Here is a 24,064-nt window from a genome sequence, read left to right as displayed (position 1 = left end):
ATATAGTTGTTGGTGGAGATTTGGCTCCACAACACTTGACACTTTTTGCATGAGATTTTGTTGCCTAGTTTTAATGCCTTACCCTTTTCCTTTCTTTCTTCTGTTTTTTCACTTTCTTTTTTCCTATCCCAATTCTTCTCCCCTCTTATCTCCATCCTTTTTCTTAAATATGTAATAATAACAATATGGGTTTATCTCATCCTTCTATATATATTGGCAAAAAAAAAAAAAGGTCAACTCAACATTCACTTCTCTCTTGTTCTTTTCATGTTTTTCTCCTTTTTAATGAACTTCTTTTTCATTCCTGTACTTTCCTCTCTGCATAAAATCTTTACTATTTTCTCTTCTTCTCAATCAAATCTTTACTAGTGAATATTTTTTTCTTGAGATAATGATAAATAAAAATCACTTATTATACAAATAGCTACATATTGATAATTAAATAATTACTTTTAATTTTATTTTATGAATATTTATTTAATTAGTATAGCATTATTTATATAATAATATTACCCCAGTCATTTTCCTTTTTTCTTATACAGCCAAATGAATAATCTATAATCTAATCTTGCTTTATTTTCTTAAAAAATATATTCTTTTTTCCTTAAGAAAAGGAATTAATTAGGAAAAAGAAAAAGGCCATGCGGACATACGCCGTGGACTCTACTTTACAGGGATGCCATGTGTCAAAATAATTGGGTAAGAAAAAAAAAAAAGAAGACAATGCCAAACAAGAGAAAGTTAAACGGACAAGTCCACGTGAAATTACAAGAATTTGCAACTCTTAACTACTCGAGACCATGTCTTTAGGTGGTAGTTGCCTTGACAAATAATTGGTTCATCACTCCATTTCATAATTTATTAATTAGTCCTTTCTATTTTATATTTTTCAGATAAGAATGTGACATTTTTTTGTTTTTAGTACCATTTACTTGTCGGGCGGCACTAATAAAAGGTTGACAAGTAACCGTAGGTTCATCTTCGCCATTGATTACCACTTAACCACCACTCTCTCTCTCTCTCTCTCTCTCTCTCTGTCTCTAGATTATATGGTTGAACAAACCATATTTCTCAATCATCAAAATGTATTAATTAAAAAGAAAAAAAGAAAATTATGGGTCAACTTGAAGTAGCTTATAATTCCAGGGACAAGTGGTGTGTGATTGGGAATTATGGGCCATTACTATTTTGTATTTAGTGTTGCAATGGACAATGCAGTGTTTAAAATGGAGTCATTATCAAAAAAACCAGGATTAGTATATGCATACATTATGATAAGATGGATGATGAGGTCAGTTTTGAATGGTAAAATGGTGATATTCTAAGACTCGAACAAGTATAACAAAACAGAAAGATAATTGGACGGCTACGTGATAAGCAGATAGATTGTTGAATTGAGATGTAGATAAAGAGATGATCAATTAAAGATTGTATCTAATTAAAGCTGAAGCAGGCAGATGTGATGCCTGGAAACCAATAAGAGTAAGCTTTTGCTCGTTAGATTCAAGAGGAAAAATGTCTTAATTCGAAGAACTGATCCCATTTCATGGGACCCTTTGAATAACCATACTTTAGCAAACACACAAAATGTGATTTTGTTGGTATTCTAGTAATCCGATAAATACTTTTGCACTGCCTGCATGTAATATGCTAATATCAAACCTCTCCTTTCTTTTCATCTATAGTCTCTAGAATTATTCTGGACTTTCAAACACTTGTGGGCCTAATCTCGAGTGGATCCATATTGAAGCCTCAGGACAGCACGCACTCCCGGCAGAGGTTAGGTTTTTAGCTTTTATTAGTCCAAGTAGCTAATTGTTTTTTGTTTTTTGTTTTTTTTTTTATACTTAAAAACATAACACAACGTTAAACTATTATTATTTAGTTTTCTGGGGCAAACGTTGGCCTACGCCTACTGACGCAGCTGGGCACAGTTCCCAGATTATTTCATGAATATGGGTTTCTACTTTTCTCATTTCTGACGAGGCCCCCTACCATGTTTAGCCAAATGTACGAAACAATTCCAAAAGTATTATTTTTTTTTATCCAAGTTGCTTGTGTGTGTCAACATTCTTGCTTATATCAAAAATTGCATAAATCTCAGGACTCATGGGCAAACTCCAAAAGCTAATGTAAGTCGGTTAAAAGAATTTCTGCAACCAACCATCGAAATCAAGGCATTCATGCCACATGAACAAAAAGGTCATTTTCGTCTACATAATTACACTTGAAAGAAGTGAATTAACTTCGCAATCATTATGATCGCAATCAAGATGGAAAATTGAAAATTGAAAATTAAAAATGTCTCATAAATTAACACTGGTAAGCTGACATAAGCTGTTTGTATGGAATAATTAGATGGTCAATGCCAAAACAGGCTCTGCCTTTATTGCAGAGATCAGACTGAATCCATGTAACAGCAGAAGGCCACAGCCTTTGATTATCCAGCAAAGCATAATTGATTTGCTGCGATTCTGGAATGTGTGCAAGCGAGGTATTCTCTTGAAAACGTTCCCAGGTACGAGCTGGTATAATTTCAAATCTATGGGATTTTAAAACAGGAAATCTTCTGCATCTGCCCACAGTCAAGTATATGCTTGTTTGTCATTTGAGCTTCCCCGGACCAGGAAACCACAAAATTCCTGTCTTTCGCTAGCTATTTATCATAAGTTTTCCCGTCAAACTCCATAAAGAGGTAGGAATGTTTTGACAAATGAGTATGCGAGGGCACCAGTGAACATGTAGCTGTCCACTCGATCCAATATTCCACCTGTATGTGTGTCAGTTTTTATAGAAATTGTCAGAAAACTTGAAAGATTTAAATAAGGCTGCCATTTTTCTTTAACTATACGACAGACAAGGATACACCTTGAAAGATCGAAAGAATGCAAAGAGAAAACAGTCTTAATTTACCTTATTTGTGTCTCTACCAGTCATCGGTGATCAAATAAATGGTAGCAGAAATCATATTACAGAGACCAAAATGTTTAATTAGTGAGATGTGATCAAGTAAATGAATTAAATTAATCAGATGCACAAATACTAAAAAAAAAAAAAAAACAAAGCTTTACAAAAGCACAATTAATGCTGAATACTTTTATCTACACATGTTAAGAGAATGATTATTTTTGCCAGTAGGCAGGAGCTCATTTCAAACAAACAGATAGCTGATCATCTTAAACCATTTCTTCTTCAGATGTTTTATGAAGGAGTCAGTAGCTCATAAAGGACAAAAGGGAAAAGGTAAGCTGCCAACGCACAATCACATATACCGTACTCTAGAAAAGATGGAGATAACAGAGAAAAGAAAGTGCAAAGAATTCCATGTAAAGTATAACTATGTATTGAAGAAATTATTTTGCAGAAATGACCATTTCTCTTTCTTTGAGACAAAAAGCCCTTAGCTTTTGAAGTCCACCATGTTCTTTTATCTTGTTCAAAATTATACCATTTTATGTTATATATAAACAATCTAGAACCATGTTGAGCACGATCTAGAATCATATTGAGCTAGTTATTTTTCTTCTAAATCATAATGTAGACTAATTAAACAGAACTAAAGAGTAAAATGTGAAGGAAGCAGTGAGGAGGATTGCGATTGATGTAGGAGAAATTTTGGTGATAAGACATATATTTATAGAAGAACATGACACAAATTTAAATAGGAAAAAGAGAGAAAGCAACAATAGACACTGTCATTGAGGATAAAAATAACATCTTGAATCGGCCACATAACTAAAAAAAAAGGCCACTGCAGGCTAGTTCAGGTGGGTCTAAATATCATGAGCTCAATCCATTATGGTCTTTCATGTTGAGAGAAAAGACAAGTTAAAATAAGATCATGTGGAAGAAAATTTCATTCGAGTATTCGCAAGCAAATAGGTGGCTTTCATCAATGGTCAAAGGCGATAAATGATGCCTTATTAGAAAACTTAACCATTAGTTAAAAGTCATTACCATGCCCAGGAATGAGAGAGCCAGAGTCCTTCACACCCGCATCACGCTTGATCATAGACTCCGTAAGATCCCCAAATACAGACCCAAAGAAATTCAGAAACCCAAAAGCTATTGCACTGACATTCATTACAGAGGATATGTCAAATTCACTTTAATACATTTCAAAATAACAAATGATACAATACGTTAGCAGCGTTATCACCTATCTTACAACAACAGAAGACGATAATAAAGAAAGATAGGATACCTTAGCAATGATGTTGGCCAACAAAAGATCCTTGATAGTATCACAGAAGTGGCTATACAGCCACCCAACCCTACAATAGTCCCTTCCCATGTCTTCTTTGGACTAATACTAGTTAATGGCGTTCTCCCAAATGCCTGCATTAGGGTAGCAAAACCATCTTATGCTGTATGAATGATAGGGTAGATAGAAACCGTAAAGAGAAACTAGAGGTCTACCGAATATTTCAGAAGTCTAAGTACCTTGCCACCCATAAATGCATATGTATCAGCAGCTATGATGCTGCTCATGGAAATCAGGGTTGCAACAAGACCAACAGTCCAATGAGCTTGGCCACCAAAAAGAACAGGCCAAGTTGCTCCAATTCCTGCCAAACATAAAGTGTATTTAATAAATGAGAAAAATAAATCATAAAGTGCGTTTGAAAGAATTAAGTTCCTAATAAATCATCCTCGACATTGTCATAAAGAATCAAAATGAGCATTACATCCTTAATACACCCTTTATGTGCAGATCGAATAGAAATTAAAAGAAAACCAAAAGAGAAGCTGAATAAATGGAACTAACTCATGGGATTTATAAACTAGTCATTCATGCCATGATAGACCATCAATTTTAAGAGCCTGAGTTGTGGCTCAAACATCCCATGACGCTGGAATTATTAAGTTTTATGAATGTGACACTTGAAATGCCTGGACAGTACTGGTCATAACTAATGATAAATTTGAGAAGTATATATGATTGGTTGACCACAAGTGAAACAAGCGAAGAATGTAATTGCAGCGACAATATTCTTGTTCTGGTTAACTCTTGAATTAATAATTACCACCAAATATGTTAAATAAAGCTTCTTACTAGTGTTCAAGGCTGGAACTGCTAAGCCACATCGAAGCTTGACCCAGAAACAAGGAAGATACCCGCAGTAAAATAACCCGAACATAGTACTGCTGAGCTGAGCAAAGCGAGGATTCCCTCTTTGGAGAAGCAATGCCATTGCAACAACAAAAGCAGCAAAAGTCACCGGTATGTCAATCTGACCATTATACCTGACCACACCGCAATCAGCAACTAGATCAGACACTCACTGAAACCTACCAATGCATGCATTTGTTGCCATTGCAAATTTTCTGTACTGTGAGAAAGTAGAGAAAACTAGTTCTAAAAGAGAAAAAAAAAAACATAGAAAGAAAGAAAAAAAAAAAACCTTTTGCAGCTTTATTGAACTAGCAGGCCTCATATCAACAAGATTCTTCAAAATCATATCTAAAATTGAACCCAAAACTTTGCATAAAACATCACAAACGATAATAAAAGAAAAGAATTTTGAAATTCATGAGCATATACAAGTATCAGAACTTATTTTCACATATTGAGTAAAAAAGCCAAACAGTTAGACCTGCAAAAATACAAGAGATGGCTGTTATGAGTTAAAAACTATCACTCGTGAATGATCAATAGCCATTACAAAGAGAAACAATTAATGAAAAAAAGAAATGGTAAACAGGGAAATGTCTTCAGAATAATACACGTAAGTTCATCACTTTAAGATGGATATATTGACATAATCAAACAAGTAAGGCACATTGCTGATCTTACTTACAAGGTAAGTAAAGGCATGAGAGCACATATCACAGAGCAAACTCGTGAAACATAACGAGGAGGAGGTGTCATTCTAGCAGTGATACCACGACTCCTAACCAATTCAAAGTATTCACGTGAACCAACAAATACAGCAGCTGCTAATGCCACAGTAAAAACCCAACCTCCAGCCATTACAACACCTCCAACAGAAATTCCAATTCCAAGTCCAAATACAATCCTTTTCGTCAATTGACTCCCTTTCTTTTGAGTCTCCACAATAGATTCCTCACTTTTCGGGAAGTTATTGCCTTTGTCAACTTCCTACAACTTGCACGTTTCAGTATTTTCATTCAACAGTAATCAAATTACACTCTCACAATATAAATAAATTGCATATACTATATTTAGTTAAGCGTCTTAAAATTCCAAGTTGACTATATTTTTTTTTGTACAAATAAAAATTATTTATCAATTGCATTGAACAAATGCCTCTATTCTGCTAAGATCATTATTAAGATCTTAATACCAGATAATATCCGAATCACAATTTAATCTGCTTTAATCAATAATAGTTATAATAATAAACACAATTTGAAAAATAAGTAGCACGGATTTTTTTTAATATAAGGTACGGTGAAATTAAAAGTACCTCTTTTTCATCTTCCTGGCCAAGCCTATCAGGCTCAGCTCTAGCAATGGCCGTAATCAAGAGCCGCATCGCCGAAAGGCTGTTCGTGTGAACCGGAAACGCAGCTTTTGATCCATTCAAAACTAACCTAAGGCTTATTTTCGAACACCGTTGAGGAAGAATTTGGGTTTTCTTCGATAAAGGTAGGCAAGGGCGTGCACACAGACATGTTACTGATAGTGGTACCAAATTGTACCTCTCAAGTGAAGCAGCCATAGGAATCACCAAAACAAAATTAAAATATGAAAAAGAATTGGTCAACCAAAATTTAAAAACATGTTGATTTTAGGCGTTTGACGACAGAAAGCGAGTTCTAAAAAGCCAAGAACTTGGGTGCTGTAGTTTTTGTAATGGAATTCTTAGGATGTGCTGTAGTTTTTTTTAATGGTGTTCTTGAGGATAGCTGATTTTTTTCTTTTGTGTGTTTTTATACGGAGCGTTTGGTAAGGGATGAGCTGAGAACTATACCCACGCGCCTTAGAGATGCGCGTGATATTCGTAGATAACGAAGTTGCTTTGCGGTGCCGTAGGTTCGGAATATACAGTTTGGTTAGGTTCCGCGGGAAAACCGATGCCCCTTGTTTTCTTATATTTAGAGGGCAAATTTGTCATTCAATTGAATCAATTGATATGGATAGATAACCTTCTTTACTCCTTTGTGTTACTATTCTAAGCATCAAACGCTTTTCAATTATTTTAAATCGCGCGAAGAGTAGATAGTAGAATCAGAATGGCAAAAGCTGAGCTATCAGATTCAGAATTGGATGAAGGCGAAGAAGAAGAAGAGAGTAACGTAGGGAAGCAGCAGCAACAACAGCAGGGAATATCAAATTATGAAAAACAGAGGCTTTCAAGGATCGCTGAAAACAAAGCAAGAATGGAGGCTTTGGGTCTTCACAAAATATCCTCTTCTTTAATTGTTTCTGTTCACAAGTCGAGTCATCATCAGAAATCTGTTCAGCATAAAGGGAGAAGTAAGGTCGTTGATGATGACGACGATTACAGGCCTAATGATGATGATGCGGACGACCAAGATGATGATGATGATGGTGACGACTTTGGCGACGAAGATGAAGATTTGGTGGACCAGTCTTCTTCAAAGTCACGTAAAAACAAGGTATTGCAATATTAGTATTACGCCTGTGGCTAATTTACTATCTTGTTTAGTAACTGTAATATTAGTCATATAAAATAAAGGCTGCAAGGAGAGTCTAATTATTCGTGATTTAATTAATTAACAACTTTATCAAGAGTGGGTTAAAACTTTTACGGAACATTCAGCAATGCTAGTTTGGTTTTAATGATGTTTCAAGTATGTTGGTGGAGCTTGGTCTATACTGGACTCTCTGATGACCGTTCTCTTTGCCCTATCACGTTCTCAAGGTTAAGAGTAAAGTCTCAAAGCCTAACAAGAAAGTTTCCGTTCAAAAACATTTCAGCGCTGTAGATTACATTGATGAAGATGATGATGAATTAATGCAGGTGTAACCTTTTGGTGGACTCGAATTAGTTTTTCATTTACTGCTGTTTCTAGTTATAAACTAATTCTTGGGCATACGTGTGTAGGCAATTTCTCTCTCATTACAAGAGTCTGCAAAAGATGCAATCCTTAAAGAAAGAAAGGAAATTGCTAGCAATCTAGAAGATGCAGGGAGGAGGAAGAGGAAAAAATCGGTTTGTTTTGGTCTTGAATCGGTGTTTTTATTGTGCGATTGTTCAGTTCTCCTTTTTTTAAAGGCTGCTTCTTTGTTGTCTATTTTGTTGTCAGCAGTTAAATAATCGGGTGCAGATGACTGAGGATGAATTGGTCTTACACTTTTTTCAGTTTGATGGTAATTTATGACATCTTTTCTTCTGAGTAGGATTTGCACTAGTAATGCTTTCCAAAATCCAAAGATACGAGAGATATTTCTTTCTGAATTCTGATCAATATTTTTATGATAAGCACCATGTTTGTCTTCTTCCGATAAATGATGAATCGGGAATCTAGTTCATGTGCTTATAATGCCTATGCTCAAAATGGTGCTAGTTTGCATAAATTTCTTAATAAAAGCTTTCACCCTAAGGTTTTGGTACGGAAACCTTTTCGAGAAATGAAGACCTATCATTTTAATGTTCAATTTATTAATACAGGAAGAACTTTTACACTTTAGTATTCTGACTGGAATACTCCTACATATATTTGTTCTTTTAAATTCTAAATGTCTTTACATGGGCTCATGCTGGCATGCAGAAGAAGGAAGCGGGTTGCTAACAGTAAGAGATCTACAAAGACTAGCAACAGCTCATGATTTCACATGGACGGATAGGGAATTGGCTGATATGATACATTTATTTGATAGTGATGGAGATGGGAAGGTCAGCTATTGTTCTTGATACTTCTCCCTGATGTAACACAACTAATATGATGCAGCTATAGGATAAAGATTGAAAAGGCTTCATGTTAATAATGTTGTGTATGGAAAGATGGCATTTATGCTGAGCTAGTATATCTGGTTTCGTTGCAGCTAAATCTTAATGATTTTCGTAAGATTGCTGGCCGCTGTAACATGATACAAGGGTCTGAAAATTCTTGATGAGTATGGAAGAATGACCTATCAATGTAGTATGAAGTTTCCAGGTGTGACATCCATGACTTTTCTTTATTGTTGTTGATACTGAAATGAGTGATTTAATTATGCTTATTTGTCTCGATTGGTCTTTTCTGATGGCTAAACGTAAACTTAATCTGCTCCAAAAATGTGCTAAGATTCTGGACAACAAACTGATTTCCCACTCCTATTTACAGTTTCTTCTATGTTTTATGCCTAGTGGATGAAGCGAATCGTCCTGCTTGATGGGCTCCTTGTGGCATGGAACAATTTTGTGATTTCTCAAACTCAAAGTATTAGACTTTGCTGGCAGGCTACCACTGCAAGCCGTCTCAGACAAGGGATGTCATATTGACCCGACCACCTTTTGTTGATATGCATGTTTTAGGATCAGTCGTCTGTTACAAAATGATTAAATGATTGCACGATTAACTTTAGTTTGGTTCCCAAGCGGGAAACGATTTTTCTATGATTCCTTTGTATATTAGGCTTTGTGCGGCTATATTGGATTGTAAAAATCAGATTAAAGGTCTACCTGGCTCTTCTTTTCTTTTTTGAAAAGCAAGTACGATTGCTAAGAAAGCTCAAACATGAGCAATGAAAGCAAATCTGGTTATTTAACATTGTCGCCTGGCAGAGATGAACATGTTCTGGGGTAAAATTTATTGAAACTGGAATTCTCACCTACATCGTAACTAAGTGTGGTCCAAGCAGCAAAACCAACAAAATAGTTTATACAAGCCAGCACACGACAGTTTTGGGCCTTCGGCCCTTAAGTTTAGGTCCGGGCGTCCAGCAAATATAATCGATAACCTGAAGCAGTCGATGAAGGTGAGTGTTGCAAGGCAAGAAATCGACAATAAAATCCTGTAATTGATGCAATAAGTAGGGCAAAAGGTGAATTGCAAATGCACATCAGCATGTCAGAGAGAGAGGGAGAGAGTTGTGGGAGGCATATTCATCAAGTGGTCACGCAATAAGCTTGAACAAGACAATTACAGAACCTATCAAGTCTTTTGAGCTTCTGACTGTCAACAGCCGGTAACAGTAATACAATGAACAAGAATCCCCTCTTACTGGTCAAGAATTGACGCTTCTCTACAATACAGACCATTAAATAAGAGTTACACACTTATCAGTCGCACATTTGATCTCTTCAAGATTTCAAATATCAACTTTTCAGCTAGGATGTGCAACATAAGCCATAACAAGCATTTTGATTGGTCATGTCCTGTTCATGATGTACCCCAAAATGACACCTAGCAAGCCAACAAGAAGAACGTATACGAATGAGATCCCACTGCGACTTCTGCTGGATTGATGCCTCAACAGCTCCTGCATAACATTATGCACATACTCAGTTCTGTAATGGCTGCTACTAGAACTTTTCTATTCCAACAATAAATTACAACCAAGAAATATGGTAGAGATTAAAAAAAAAAAATGTGCATTAGAATAGCCAGATTAATTCGTAGAAAAACACAACAACAATTTGTCTCAACATTTGCCAAATAATATTCACTATTGTCTTCCCCGTCCTAAGTTGCCAATGCAAGACATTTATTCTGAGGATTTAAATTTTCTTCTAGTCTTTTGCATGCCTAATCATAATTCTGGTAACATAGTTCCAAATGAAATTTTTTGTTTTAGAAGAATTACAATGGAAAACCTTATATAACAAATTGAGGTTACAAGTGTCTTACCAATTCTTGCTGAAGCTTCTTGTTTTGCTGAATAGCAGAATTTTTCTCCTCGGTGAGCTTCGAAATTAGAGCTCTTGCCTGAAATTGCAAGTATTACTCCAAGTAAAAGGCCAAGTTACAACACAATATTGCAATAATCTATCATGTTCAATCAGTGTTTGAAAGACAGCATTAATAGATTTTTAAATTTGTGATCTCTTGACTGCCAAAGTACCTTCAAAGAAATCATAGTATGGTTGCAGATGTCTCTTTGTAGCATTTATTTCATCTTCAAAAAAGAAAAATTTAGCAGATGCTGAGCTGAATGAGGTATCAGATTTAGTAGATGTGATGGCCCTAGCAAATAGCTCAACCACAACTAACAGCAAGGCATTATAGATTCTAACAACCAAATCAATAAGGCAATAGTTGATGAAAGTAAAAGAACCCCAGGGAAAAATGAGCATAAAAAAAATTCAGACGGTTTAACAAAGCCCAAGTACAATGCCCTGTAGGTTGAGGAAAAATAAATGAAATGAAAAGTACTAATATGCAAAGAGATCCCCTTCTTTCTCTATGTGTGTGTCTGCCAGCATAAGAAATATGCAGACACATACATGTATGCTTCCGTAAGTGAATGAACTTACAAGTTAAACCAAGCCACATGAACAAAATGACCATCTAAATCACACACAACCGCTCATCATTGTAGCATCACTTAATATTTCTTCATTTAACATTCCAATGGTGTAGAAAAGAAAACCAAAAGAAAAAGAAGATACCTCAATTGAGTTATCTTGAGGTTCATGTCTCTCCGCAAAAGTTTTTAGCACCTATAGACACAAGTTGCAGAATAAGAAGACAAGCTATTAGAATGTAATGGGAAATACAAAAGATCCAAATCAAAGCATCACATCATCGAAACCGCTAACAAAGACATCAAATACTCACAACTGTACGTTCAGAAGCACTCAGATTCCCATTGTCTGACACAGAAGCTCTAGGTGAAGAACCTTCCTCTGATCCTTCTCGTACTGGAGATGGGGGTCCAGGTGGAGCAACATAAACAACCCTCAATTTGCATTCTTCAACTTGATGCCCTGCCTCCTTATTGAACTAAGCATTTAAAAAATAACAAGAACCAATTAGTGCAAACAATAAATTGAGCTGATTAAACAATAAAGAATTACCATCTCTGCATTGATATCCTTAGCTGTAGCTCCAGGACTTGCAATTACACTCTGAAGTAAGAACTTGTCCTTGCATTGCATATCAAGAGGTGCCTCCTTTTGTGCTTGCATTGTGACTGGTTCAAGTAAAATTGCCAATTAAACAATCACAAGGTAACTTTTATTATACTTTTGTTTTGTTTGAAAAAAGAGAAGTGAATGAAAAATGTCAATAGAGAGAGACCTATAACATCACAAGTGGACCTTGGCAACACAACCCCAGTGTTAGGCCTAACGCAGTACTTTTTAGGATTTGTTGTCTTAACCTAAAATTAAGAGGAAAAATGAAAATAACAAAAATCTAGGTCAAAGATAAATCTCAAACAAAGAACATAGAGAAATGCAAGAAATTTGAAACAGAGATTAACAGTAATAATCATACCTTGAAAGCAACATAATTATCACTCTTATTTAACAGCTGTAAGGAACACGAGATCTGCTTTCTCAATTCAACTTTCAAGAGAGAAACAAAAAAAAAAACAAAAAACAAGGATCCAGCTCAGTAATAGTAAAGGCAAGGAAAAAAAAGAAAAGAAAATCATAGTAGTAAATGAGGTGCTTGCTTACGTGGAAACTGGAGCTCTTGAGGCTCGATAGTGAGAAGCTCGCCGGTACTCATGTGTATGCGATCGGTGAGAGAGAGGAGCAAAGTAAAAAAGAAGAACGTGGGACAGTGATGTTTTGTGTTACTTCGATCTTGGGTTTGTGTTTGTTTCTGGTTACAACTCTTTACTGTCTCTTACATTACAGGTTGTTCCGTTTTGAGTTAGCGAGGATGTAATTGTCTTTTTCCAGTCTAAATTTTCGTGCCCACATTTCGATATATTTTTTTTAATTGTTGACTAATGTCGGAGAGAGGACCGTAAGAACTGGATTTAATAAAATGTATTTATTTTATTTAAGTTGAAATTATAAGAAAGAAAATTATTTACATAAATGATTTGATATGCAAATAATGTTACTCATTGATGTTGTATTGGTTGGGTTTTATCTTCTTAAATTATTAATTTCATTTTTTTTCTTCTAATCGAGTAATTAATCATTTAGATATAAAGATATAAATTACGTTTCTATGGTTAAAAATGAAAATGAGGAACGCAATTCACTAAAGTTTATAAAATGGACAGAAATCCTGTGCGCCGAGAAGGGTGTTCTTGGGGACGACAAAATATTCCAAAATAGCAAATCAACCTCGAGAACTCTTAGAACGACAGATCCCATTACTAATATGGTACTTTTGTTCCTTTATAGTCACAACATGAACCAAGGTTTTGGTGGGTAGTAAGTAGTCAAGAAAAATTACAGAATGTGCAGCTGAGCTGTTAAGCTCTTATCCAGTTACATGATTCGTTGTCAATATTACAATTAACACAAATCACATGTGGCTAGGTTGTGTAATGACTAGCCATCTAGACAGCCCAAGACTCTAGCTTTTAACACCATGTTCGGACAATGAAAAATAACAGTGGGTAACAAAAACAAAAAAGCAACTAGGGAAAATAAACTAGAGAAATAATTTTTCCCACGTGGAAAAAGGAAATAAAATTAATATTAGAAAGAGTGGAAGGAAAACAAAAGTTATTTCATTGGGAAGCCAGATAATGTGATTTTTTTTCCCAAATTATTTATTTTTTCCCCCTTATTTTCCCTTTCCAAACATTATAGTGTAAAGTTCATTAGAAAAAGAAAATTATAGTATAAAGGTCAAACACATAATCAAGTTTATAACCAAGTGCATAACTTGTTTGATGTACATGACAATTAACATCTTTTACCGCGCACAATAAATCATATCTATGCTGAATCTCTATACACAAACTCCAGCAGTGTAACAGGAAGTTATATTATTTTATAGGACAATTACAAATCTGTATAGGACGCCATGGTTGTTCATCATAATCTCCTAACAATGAGCAATATTAACTATCAGCAGGAGCCGAAGGCAGTTGCTGATGAGCTCGAGCAGTAAAACCAGCAAACCAAGCAACTCTCATTAGTTGAATGCCAAGAACCAGGATCCACCAACATACAAGTCCCCTAATCATATGCATCATCCATGCTGGAGCACTGAGCTCAGCCCCAAGCTTCAACCCCCTCATTAATTGTAACACACGATATGCTTCATACACAACTGGGGTCATCAACCATACTGGTGATTGCCAATGCCAAGTCAGCATCTCAGTCAGAATCTGTACAGAGAGAAGCAGGAGGTATGGACCCAATAGAACTGTAAATGAGATGAAAGGCAACTGGGGTTGGAGGGAACCATTTTGGGATCCCAACAGCATCATCAAAGGAAAGACAAATCCAGAGACAGATGCAGCCATGTTCCACAATTTATAACTAAAAGGAGGCTTGCTATTGCCGGCTTGTGCGAGGCTTTTGGGCCGCGAAATAGAATCAGCCATGAGAAGAAAAAGAGTAGCACCAATATTGAAGATGCAATCCAGTCCAATCAAGGAAAGCAAGCTGGCTATATTGGGGCCTAGAAATATGGAAGATAGAGGTAGCCATAGTGTGGGCACCATGCCAGTGGTGAGAAGAAGAGAAGGACCCAGAAGCCACATAGGCCATTTAAGAAACTGAAACTGCGTTAATGGCTGATTCTTTGTATCTGAATGCTCTTCACTGTTAGCTTCAGTGCCATCGCTGGAATCCATAGTTTCAAATATGTTACTACTTTTCTTCAAGAAGCTACCAGCAGCATCATCAGTGGGAACATATGTGACAGGTGAAGGCTCCCACGGAGGCAATTTTGTGCAGCAAAATGGGGTACGAATACGATTAATTCGAAATTTGGGGAAGATAACAACATTGTGTATGCTAGAGGATTTTAACAATTTCAGGCTCTTAGGATGGGTATGGAGAACCAAAATGTTTGATAGTGTGGGAGGAGATTTAACCAGTGTTGTCATTGCTTGATTTACAGTTGAAGCCTTAGCAACCATTCAAAAGATATTGCTATTCAACCTCTGAAACACAAGAATCAGAAATGTGCATAAATAAATCAGCAGCAAGAAGAAACCTGCTATAAAAAGCAGACGAATTAACAGCTGAACTTTCAGAGACAGAGGTTGTACACTTTGTTTAAAGAATTCCCTCTGCAGGTCATAATAGATTCTTCAATCTAACACACAAAGTATTCTAGAATTTGGAGTAGTCTGTTACAAAATAAAGTTGTTTTTAAGTTCTCCATATAGCTGACAACAATTTAATAAACCAATGCACAACAATTAACTATGGGTTTTTAGTTAACAATTACAGGTTGAACATAGGATAGCATATGCTTAGACTCTTCACTCTTTTGGCCAATGGAGTACAGTACTTGAACCTCGATAGACATCATTTTAAAAGCCAAATAAAATTATTTATCACGCTTTTTCACTATCATACAGTACATGTATACATGATGAGCACCGCAAAACTCTAATCCTTAACTATCAAATGATGACAATCAAAAGCAAGAATCGAATATTGAAACTCTCAACATACCAAATTAAGGAGGCCGCTCTATGAGAAACTCCTGTTAAAAAAAAATTCCAGACTTAGAAGATATCTACAACTTGCTTTCCCGAGAGAATGAGAGCGACCACGTCGACAGACCTAGGAACAGGAATTGGGGCTAAATTGAATTAAAATAAAATAAAAACCAGGGATAAAATGATAAATGTTAGGAACTACCTTGTTCAGGCGTCTCGGGTACTCGCAGATATTGAACGGTAGCTCGTTCGAAATCGGAGGTGCAAAATAGGAGATTCAGAATATTGTATGAAGAGGAGAGCTGACTGGCTGATCCAATCCCGTCTCAGAAACAGAAAGAACAAAAAAGAAAGTTAAAAATTGTTCCACTGGAGAGTAGCTCTGTTCTTTATTTTTGTTCTGCATCTTTGTATGGAATTCGCTCCGGTGGTGGTGGTGGTGGCGGTGATGGTGTTAGGCTAAGCCCACTATGTTTAAGCCTACGGCCTTTTATATCTGTCTGGGCTGGACTATATTTTCATCCTACGAAATTGAAAGTTCAATGAAATAGTTGAAGCATTTCCTCTGACCACAGGGCAGAATAAATTCTCCAAAGTATTTTAGAGTCTGGAGTTGTTTTTTCAGCGCATCATGTCACTTTAAAAAACTAATGCACAACAATTAACTGTGGGTTTTTAGAGAACATTTACAGGTTGAGCATAGGACGGAAGCAGGGATCAGATGATTCAGATCTCTAGAAACCAACATTTTTTATGCTATCTTTAACAAAAGAAAAATAAGTTTAAGTTAAAATAAATAAATAAATAACTTAAGTCAAAAATATAATAGCAACAATCGGTAACATCTGGGAAAATGACTAATTTGAGAATAAAGATTTTACACATTTAAGAACCACTGGCGTTATATAATTACCATAGCCAACCTTTAAAAAGAAGAAAAAAGAAAAAAGACATTGTAGGGAATTGAAACCTGTATCAGAAGCCATATTCCATATCCACAAACTTGAACTACGCCCTAATTATCCCAAACAGTATTAAGCCCTGTCATAACAAGCAATAAGGTAGAACCCTAATCTTTATTGCCTAAAAAACAAAGAACGCATTCCTATAAGCTTTAGAGAGTATATGCTTAGATTCTCGATTTTCGAATTCATATTATATGTAATACTTGAATCCTGGCATATGTTATTTTAGAAGGCAAATAATACTATTTCTCCACGATGCTTTTTCACTTTTATACAGTGCATATCATCCTAAACTCTAATCCTTAACTACCAAAAGCAAAAAGAGCAACCAACCAGAAAACAATATCTTTGATATATATATGTGAAGAAAAGTAGCAGAGAAGTAACTCTGTATTGCCTTATATGTATTTTTTAATGTATATTGTTAATTACAAGATGAAATGCCTATATATATATAAAAGAAATTTAAGGAGCAAGCTACCTAATTTGTTACAAAGAAAATGATGACAGCAAAAATAAAAGACAGAAAAGAATGTTATGAGAAGAAGCAGGAATGATGTAAGCCGTTTCTTCCATAACCGCATGTCAGGAATCAGTAACAAACTTGCCAGCAAAGCAGAGAGAGGAAATGAGCTGTGAGGAGGACCATGCTGCTGAGGTGAGGACTATGCTCATAATAGAAGAATTTGTACATCCCCTCCTCAAGTTGGAGATTGGTGAATGTCATGCAATCCCAACTTGAAACGTAATTTATTGAATTGAGGAGCTGAGAGGGCTTTGGTGAAGATGTCTGCCTTTTGATCTTGAGTGTTAACATGAAGAAGTTGAATGAATCCTGCCTTGTAGAGGTTTCTGATAAGATGGCAGTCTATGTCCAAGTGTTTTGTGCGCTTATGAAACACTGGATTAGTTGTGATATGAATTGCAGCACGATTGTCACACCATAGAGGAATGGGAATAGAGACAAGAATGTTGAAGTCTTTGAGAATGTAGGTGATCCACTGAAGTTCACAAACAGAGGCTTCAGAAAAAGACCAAAGCGATAGTTTGTTTCTTGGTCTTCCAAGAAATGAGGGAGTTGCCCATGAATATGCAGAATCCTGTTAAGGATTTTCTAGTCTCAATACAGGAGCCCTAGTCTGTATCATAAGCGTGTAAATCAAGAGAAGAATTGTCTAGATAGAATAAACCTGTAGAGGGGCAACCTTTTAAGTATCTAACTAGGTGTAATGCTACATCCCAATGAACTTGACAAGGACTGTTAACATACTGACTTAGTTGTTGAACTGAGTATGTGATGTCAGGTCTAGTTATGTTCAGGTAAAGAAGTCTACCAATCAGTCTTCTATATTGATCAGGTTCAGCCAACAGAGCACCCATATATGCTGCAAGTTTTTGTTCCTTTTGAAAAGGGATCTTGGCTGGCTTAGCTCCTAAAAGCCCTGCATCAAAAATAATGTCCAGCAGATACTTTCTCTAGTTGATAATAGTGCCAGAAGGGCCTCTAGCAATCTCAATTCCTAGGTAATATCTGGCATATCCCAGGTCTTTTGATAGTGAAAGCAGTATCAAGATGATGTTTGTAATGAGAACATCATCAACATAGAGAAGCAGAGCAGTAAAAGATGACTCAATCTGTTTGATGAATAGGCAATGATCATGATCAGACTACTTAAAACCTAGACAAGTGATGTTAGCAAAAAATTCAACATTCCACTGTCTTGAGGCTTGTTTCAGGCCATAAAGAATTTGCAGACTTGATGCAGTTTGGCTTTAGAATAACCAGGGGGAGGTGTCATATAGACTTCTTCATTAAGAAAGCCATGCAAAAAGGCATTGTTTATGTCAACTTGGTAAATAGGCCACCCTTTAGAAGTAGATAGAGCAAGAAAAATTCTAACTGTGACAATTTTTGCTACAGGGGAAAAACTTTCGAAGTAGTCAACTGCTTCAACTTGATTAAAACCCTTTGCAACAACTCTGGCCTTAAACTTGTCTATAGAGCCATCAGCTTTAAGTTTAATATTAAAAATCCATTTGGATCCTATTGCTTTCTTTCCTGTAAGTAAGGAAGTAAGTTCCCAAGTTTTGTATTTCTCAAGAGCATTAAGTTCCACATTCATGGTGTTAATCCATTCTAGATTGGAGGTGGCTTGGTGGTTAGTATGGGGGTCTTGAAAGTGAAAGACATTTGCTAGAAAGGATATGTAATCTGCAGTAAGGGAAGGGTTTTTGATGTAAGGAAATGTGTGAGATGTGTAATTTTTGGATGTTAGAGGAGAACTGCAAGTGGTGGCATGAGTTTAAATGGCCAAGTTGGTTACATAATCTGTCATCCAAACAGGTGTAGTTTTGGTTCTAGTACTATGTTTAAGGGTGGGTAGAGAAGAAGTGGTGATGTGAAGTGGAGATGGTTCAGGTTGGGCAGGTGAAGGTGAATCACTTAATTGTTCATTAGAGACAGATCTGAAATGGCTTTAGCAGCTCCACAGGAACAAAGTGGAAGAGACATAAGGCAACCAAATTCATCCCATAAACGTTTAAGTCTGGTATAGTATTTAGAATCATAATCATTACCTTGATTGATTGAGGCAATCTCTCTTTGAATCTGATAGAGTAAAGGGCCATTGTTTTCTCCATATCTCTCAGTAATCTCTTCCCAGAGTTCCTTGGCAGTGGTAGTGTACAGAAAACCATCCACAATTTATTTGGAGATAGAGTTTAAAATCCAAGAAGTAACCATGTAATTAGCTCTGGTCCAAAACTCATATTTATCATCATCTTCTTCAGGTATGGGTAGTCTGCCATCAACAAATCCAAGTTTAAACTTGGCTCCAAGAGCAATCTTCATAGATCTACTCCAAGTAAGGGAGTTGTTTTCAGTTAAAAGTGCTCTAACCAATACCATTCCAGGATTATCAGAACCTTAAAGATGGTAAGGATCTCCATTAGGCTTATAAGTTTCTTTAGAGGCTTCAGCCATTTTAGAAGATAAGTATTTGGATCATATTTGCTCTGATACCATGAAGAAAAGTAGCAAAGAAATAACTTTGTGTTGCCTTGTATGTATTTTTTAATGTATGTTGTTAATTACAATAGGAAAGGCCTATATGTATATAAAAAAAAAAAAAAAAAACTTAAGGAGCAAGCTACCTAATTTATTATAAAGAAAATGATGACAGCAAAAATAAAAGACAGAAAAGAATGTTGTGAAAAGAAGCAGAAATGATGTAAGCCGTTTCTTCCATAACTGCATGTCAGGAATCAGTAACAAACTTGCCAGCAAAGCAAAAAGAGGAAATAAGCTGTGGGGAGGACCATGCTGCTGAGATGAGGACTATACTGATAATAGAAGAATTTGTACAATACATATGAAAAATTATTGAAAAAAACCTTTATTCCATTAGCAGCTCCTAATATTAAAAAAAATGATAATTTCGTTTCTTTATACTTCTTGTTCCAAATATATAAAATAATCAATCACTATATTACAACATAATTTTAAATGCAATGAAAATATAAATAAATATCAGATATAGACGATGATAATTTAAATTATTTAATAGTTAAATTTATGTCTTTAGAATAATAACTACCTTCATATAATATGATTAATAACGTGTCAATAATGTAAATTCATGTTGCTTACGCATAAAATATTTTTATAATCTTAATTAATTATTTAAATTTATAATTTCAGCTTGATTATATAATTTATTTTATTAATTTAAATTGATATTTTTCATTTGACGCTATTATGAGTAAAGTAGTAAGATGTTGAATAAATTTATAAAGTTTTGAGCTCAATATTATGAATTCGAAGCCTGGCTTAATAAATTATTCTAGAATTTGAAGTGGATTTCCATTAAGTTGAAAGAAAATTAATTATAGAAAATGATGCATGACAAGAAGATAATCAATAATGGGCGATCATAGAGGGAAAAATAATATCTAGAATGGGGAACATTGAAAGAGAATAGCAGTAAATTACAAAAAGATAGGCAGGCATTTCCTTGAAGCTGATATGATACTATCGGCGAAGGGATGTTCCCCTGAGTGTCGCAGAGTCCCACGTGGGAGATTTTGCTTCAGTTTGTCAAATTTCTTGTCTAAATTTGAATTTTTTTAATGGAGGTGTCAGCCCATGAGGTCCAGATTGTTGATATTTGAGGAGCATTTTCTCCCACATTGCTAAGTTAACAATGTGGAGGTACTTTCCAAGCCTATATAATAGAGGCCTCACCTTGTTATTAAAGTATCCCAAAAATAAGAGAAAAATATTAGAGAGTTAAGCAATTATTTTTCTCCTATTATAAAGAGAGAATTTTAATGTTTTCTCCTTTATAAATAGAGAGTTTGTAACTCCTATTATTTTTTCTTATAGTAAAATTCTTCTATCATTGCCCGTGGTTTTTACCCTAATTTGTTTAGGGGTTTTCCACGTATATCTGTGTGTTCTATTGTGTATTTTGTCTTTCTTTATCTTTATTTTCTCAAATTATTAGCTGAGATTTTGCTCTATCAGGTTCACATTTTTCTACAATTGGTATCAGAGCACCTGGTTGGTAAGAAATTCCTTAAAATTCTGTGATTGCAGCTCAGCCTGATCTTTCACAGGAGTTTGAGATTTTCTTTGGTGCAAAAGAGCTTGTGTGGAGTAGTAAGAATACTTACAATCTAGGGAAGGTTCTGTCTAAGGAGATTGGTATTTAAGAGGTCCGGCCAGACCTCCAAATTTCTTGGGAACTTACCTAGTGAGTTGTGTTCATTACTGCGGTTCATTTTACAAGCTAAAATGCACCGTTTGTGATAGAAGCAATGGCGGCAAAATTTGAGATTGAAAAGTTCAACGGGAGTAATTTCTCACTGTGGAAATTAAAGATAAAGGCTGTATTGAGAAAAGACAATTGTCTTGCTACTGAAATACAACACTCACAGGATGATAATAAGTGGAACGAGATGGATGGGAATGCTATTGCAAACCTTCATCTAGCACTTGCAGATGGGATCTTGTCCAGTTGTGAAGAAAAGAAAAATGAAAGGAGATTTGGGACCACCTCACTAGACTGTACGAGGCCAAGTCATTACACAACAAAATTTTCCTTAAGAGGAAACTTTACACCTTAAGAATGTCGGAATCTACTTGGTGTGAGCATCTTAATGTCTTGAATACTCTATTTTCTCAACTCACATCGTTAGGCTATAAAATAGAGTCACAAGAACGTGCGAACTTCTACTCCAAAGTCTACCCGATTCAGTATGATCAACTCATCATCAGTTTGACAAATAATGTCATACCAAAATTCTAGTCTTTGATGATATAGCGGTATTACTCTTGAAGAAGAAAATCGGTGAAGAAACAAGGAAGACAAGCAGGCAAGTTCACAACAAGTGGAAGCCTTGATGGTGATGAGAGGGAGATCAATAGAACGTGGTCCAAGTGGGAGTCACAATCATGGTAGATCAAAATCAAAGAGTAAGTAGAATTATAAATGCTACAATTGTGGTAAGAAAGGTCACCTGAAGAAGGATTGTTGGAGTTTAAAGAATTCCAATCCTCAAGGGAATGTGGCATGCACTTCGGATGATGGAAATGTATTATGCTGTGAAGCAGCAATATCAACTGAAAGCAGGAAGAGATTTCGTGTATGGCTTCTTGACTCAGAGCAACTTATCACATGACCTCTCGAAGAGAGTGGTTCCATCATTATGAACCTATCTTAGGAGGATCTGTGTATAGTTGTGAAGATAATGCCTTAAAGATTATAGGCATTGGAACTATCAGGTTGAAGATGCATGACGGTACAGTCCGCACTATTCAAGGAGTGCGACATGTGGAAGGTCTGAAGAAGAATTTGTTATCTCTGGGACAGCTGGATGATCTTAATTGCATTATCAAAGTTCAGAAAGGAATCATGAAGATTTGCCGAGGAGCGCTTGTAATTATGAAAGGAGAAAAAATTGCTGCTAATTTGTATATGTTTTTGGGAGAGACTGTGCATGAAGCAGAAGCATCTGTTGCTTCAAGTAGTTCAAGCGAGAGATCTGCAATGGTGTGGCATCAGAAGCTTGGACATATGTCTGAACAAGGCATGAAGATTCTTACTTGAAAAATCTACTTCCCCGGTCTCACAAAGGTGTCATTACCCTTTTGTGAGCATTGCATAACAAGCGATCGATTACATTATACATCCAATTCTAGAAGCAAGGATGTTCTAGAATTAGTTCACTCTGATGTATGGCAAGCACCGGTTTCATCACTAGGAGGAGCTAAGTACTTTGTGTCCTTCATCGATGATTACTCAAGGAGATGTTGGGTGTATCCAATCAAGAGCAAGGGAGATGTATTTGTAATTTTCAAAACTTACAAAGCGGGTTGAACTTGATTCAGTGCAATAAGATCAAGTGTTTAAGGACGGGATAATGGAGGAGAATACACAGTCATGAATTTAATAGCTTTTGCAAGCAAGAAGGCATCAAGAGACAGTTCACGGCATACACTCCTCAACAAAATGGAGTGGCAGGATGAACAGAACTCGCTAGAAAGAACTAGAGCATTGTTGGGAGCTGCCTAAATAAGGCATTGAGGCGAAGTTATGTGATTAACCAGTCTCCATCTACGAATTGATCAAAAGACACCGATGGAAATGTGGACTGGAAGCCGGTTGATTATTCAAACCTCCATATATTTGGAAGTCCTGTGTATGTGATGTATAATATCCAAGAAACTACAAAGTCGGATCCAAAATCCGGGAAGTGTTTATTCTTGGGATATCTTTGATGGTGTGAAGGGTATCGCTGTGGGATCCCAACGCCCACAAGGTTATAATCGGCAGGGATGTAATCTTCCTAGAAGATAAATTGAAGGGAGAAGATGATAGCACTTCAAAAGAAAATTCGGAGACTACAACTATACAGGGTGGAAAGAAAGTCTACAGAAGAAGATTCTTCCAAGTAGCACCAGAGCACGAAGAGGAAGAACCAGTCGAGTTTGAAGAGTCAGCCGAAGTTGAAGAGTCAGAACTTGGAAAGGGAAAACGTATAAAATTTACACCAACCTGGCATAAAGATTATGATATAGGCAGCAATGTCGACATCGCCTTCTAATCGAGGGAAGGAGAGCCATCAACTCTCCAAGAAGTAATGAGCGATTCGGATGCATCTCGTTGGATGGCGAATGCAAGAAGAGATGGAAGCTCTACATAAGAACAAGACTTGGGAGCTTGTGCCACTACCACAAGGAAGAAAGGCCATTGGCAACAAATGAGTCTTTAAGATCAAAAGAAATAGTGATGATCAAGTGGAGCGGTTTCGTGCAAGAATGGTGGTGAAAGGATATGCTCAGAAGGAGGGGATTGACTTCAACGAAATATTTTCCCCTGTGGTTCGATTAACAACTGCCCGAGTAGTCTTGGTGATGTGTGCTACATTTGACTTACATCTGAGAGCGGTTAGATGTGAAAATGACTTTTCTCCATGGAGATCTTAAGGAAGAAATTTATATGCTCCGGAAGGTTTTGAAGAAAAGGAAAGCGGAACTTGGTTTGTAGGTTGAACAAATCTCTATACGGTTTAAAGGCGGCCGAGGTGTTGGTATAAGAGATTTGATTCCTTCATCATGAGCCTTGGATACAACAGGACTTAATGC

The 24,064-nt window shown here is 36.1% G+C and overlaps 4 protein-coding genes across 11 annotated transcripts; 1 reads left to right on the top strand and 3 right to left on the bottom strand.

Annotated features, from left to right (window-relative positions):
* Positions 1 to 2,133: 2,133 nt before the first annotated feature.
* Positions 2,134 to 6,865, bottom strand: LOC8265854 (phosphatidate cytidylyltransferase 4, chloroplastic). The gene is made up of 7 exons (XM_002511613.4): positions 6,432 to 6,865; positions 5,802 to 6,103; positions 5,057 to 5,247; positions 4,444 to 4,568; positions 4,205 to 4,338; positions 3,958 to 4,073; positions 2,134 to 2,770 (listed from the first exon to the last, which is right to left on the bottom strand). The coding sequence occupies exons 1-7, from the start codon at positions 6,684 to 6,686 to the stop codon at positions 2,679 to 2,681; spliced, it is 1,215 nt and encodes a 404-aa protein (XP_002511659.1). The 5' UTR covers positions 6,687 to 6,865; the 3' UTR covers positions 2,134 to 2,678.
* Positions 6,866 to 7,052: 187 nt separating this feature from the next.
* Positions 7,053 to 9,595, top strand: LOC8265853 (RNA polymerase-associated protein LEO1). 5 transcript variants are annotated; one of them, XM_015728004.2, is made up of 7 exons: positions 7,053 to 7,587; positions 7,854 to 7,952; positions 8,037 to 8,144; positions 8,242 to 8,302; positions 8,704 to 8,828; positions 8,978 to 9,090; positions 9,259 to 9,595. In XM_015728004.2, exons 1-6 carry the CDS (start codon positions 7,201 to 7,203, stop codon positions 9,044 to 9,046), a joined length of 849 nt encoding a protein of 282 aa, XP_015583490.1. In that variant the 5' UTR covers positions 7,053 to 7,200; the 3' UTR covers positions 9,047 to 9,090; positions 9,259 to 9,595. The 5 variants fall into 5 exon arrangements, with proteins under 5 accessions (XP_015583490.1, XP_048226596.1, XP_048226595.1 ...); XM_048370639.1 differs by having other exon boundaries at positions 8,239 to 8,302; positions 9,282 to 9,595; XM_048370638.1 differs by having other exon boundaries at positions 8,239 to 8,302.
* Positions 9,596 to 10,018: 423 nt separating this feature from the next.
* On the bottom strand, positions 10,019 to 12,728 carry LOC8265852 (vesicle-associated protein 1-2). Its single transcript, XM_002511611.3, has 8 exons — positions 12,540 to 12,728; positions 12,355 to 12,425; positions 12,157 to 12,238; positions 11,934 to 12,049; positions 11,695 to 11,859; positions 11,526 to 11,576; positions 10,765 to 10,842; positions 10,019 to 10,396 (listed from the first exon to the last, which is right to left on the bottom strand). The coding sequence occupies exons 1-8, from the start codon at positions 12,589 to 12,591 to the stop codon at positions 10,286 to 10,288; spliced, it is 726 nt and encodes a 241-aa protein (XP_002511657.1). The 5' UTR covers positions 12,592 to 12,728; the 3' UTR covers positions 10,019 to 10,285.
* A 942-nt stretch (positions 12,729 to 13,670) lies between these two features.
* LOC8265851 lies at positions 13,671 to 16,512 on the bottom strand. Of its 4 annotated transcripts, none has more exons than XM_015727994.3 (4): positions 15,654 to 16,512; positions 15,465 to 15,575; positions 15,053 to 15,133; positions 13,671 to 14,944 (listed from the first exon to the last, which is right to left on the bottom strand). In XM_015727994.3, exon 4 carries the CDS (start codon positions 14,918 to 14,920, stop codon positions 13,892 to 13,894), a length of 1,029 nt encoding a protein of 342 aa, XP_015583480.1. In that variant the 5' UTR covers positions 14,921 to 14,944; positions 15,053 to 15,133; positions 15,465 to 15,575; positions 15,654 to 16,512; the 3' UTR covers positions 13,671 to 13,891. The 4 variants fall into 4 exon arrangements, with proteins under 4 accessions (XP_015583480.1, XP_048226590.1, XP_048226580.1 ...); XM_048370633.1 differs by having other exon boundaries at positions 15,465 to 15,495; XM_048370623.1 differs by lacking the exon at positions 15,053 to 15,133 and having other exon boundaries at positions 15,465 to 15,495.
* Positions 16,513 to 24,064: the final 7,552 nt, after the last annotated feature.

The sequence above is a fragment of the Ricinus communis genome, chromosome 1 (genome assembly GCF_019578655.1).
Source record: "Ricinus communis isolate WT05 ecotype wild-type chromosome 1, ASM1957865v1, whole genome shotgun sequence".
Lineage (NCBI taxonomy): Eukaryota > Viridiplantae > Streptophyta > Magnoliopsida > Malpighiales > Euphorbiaceae > Ricinus > Ricinus communis.
This window is presented reverse-complemented; position numbering and strand designations above follow the sequence as displayed.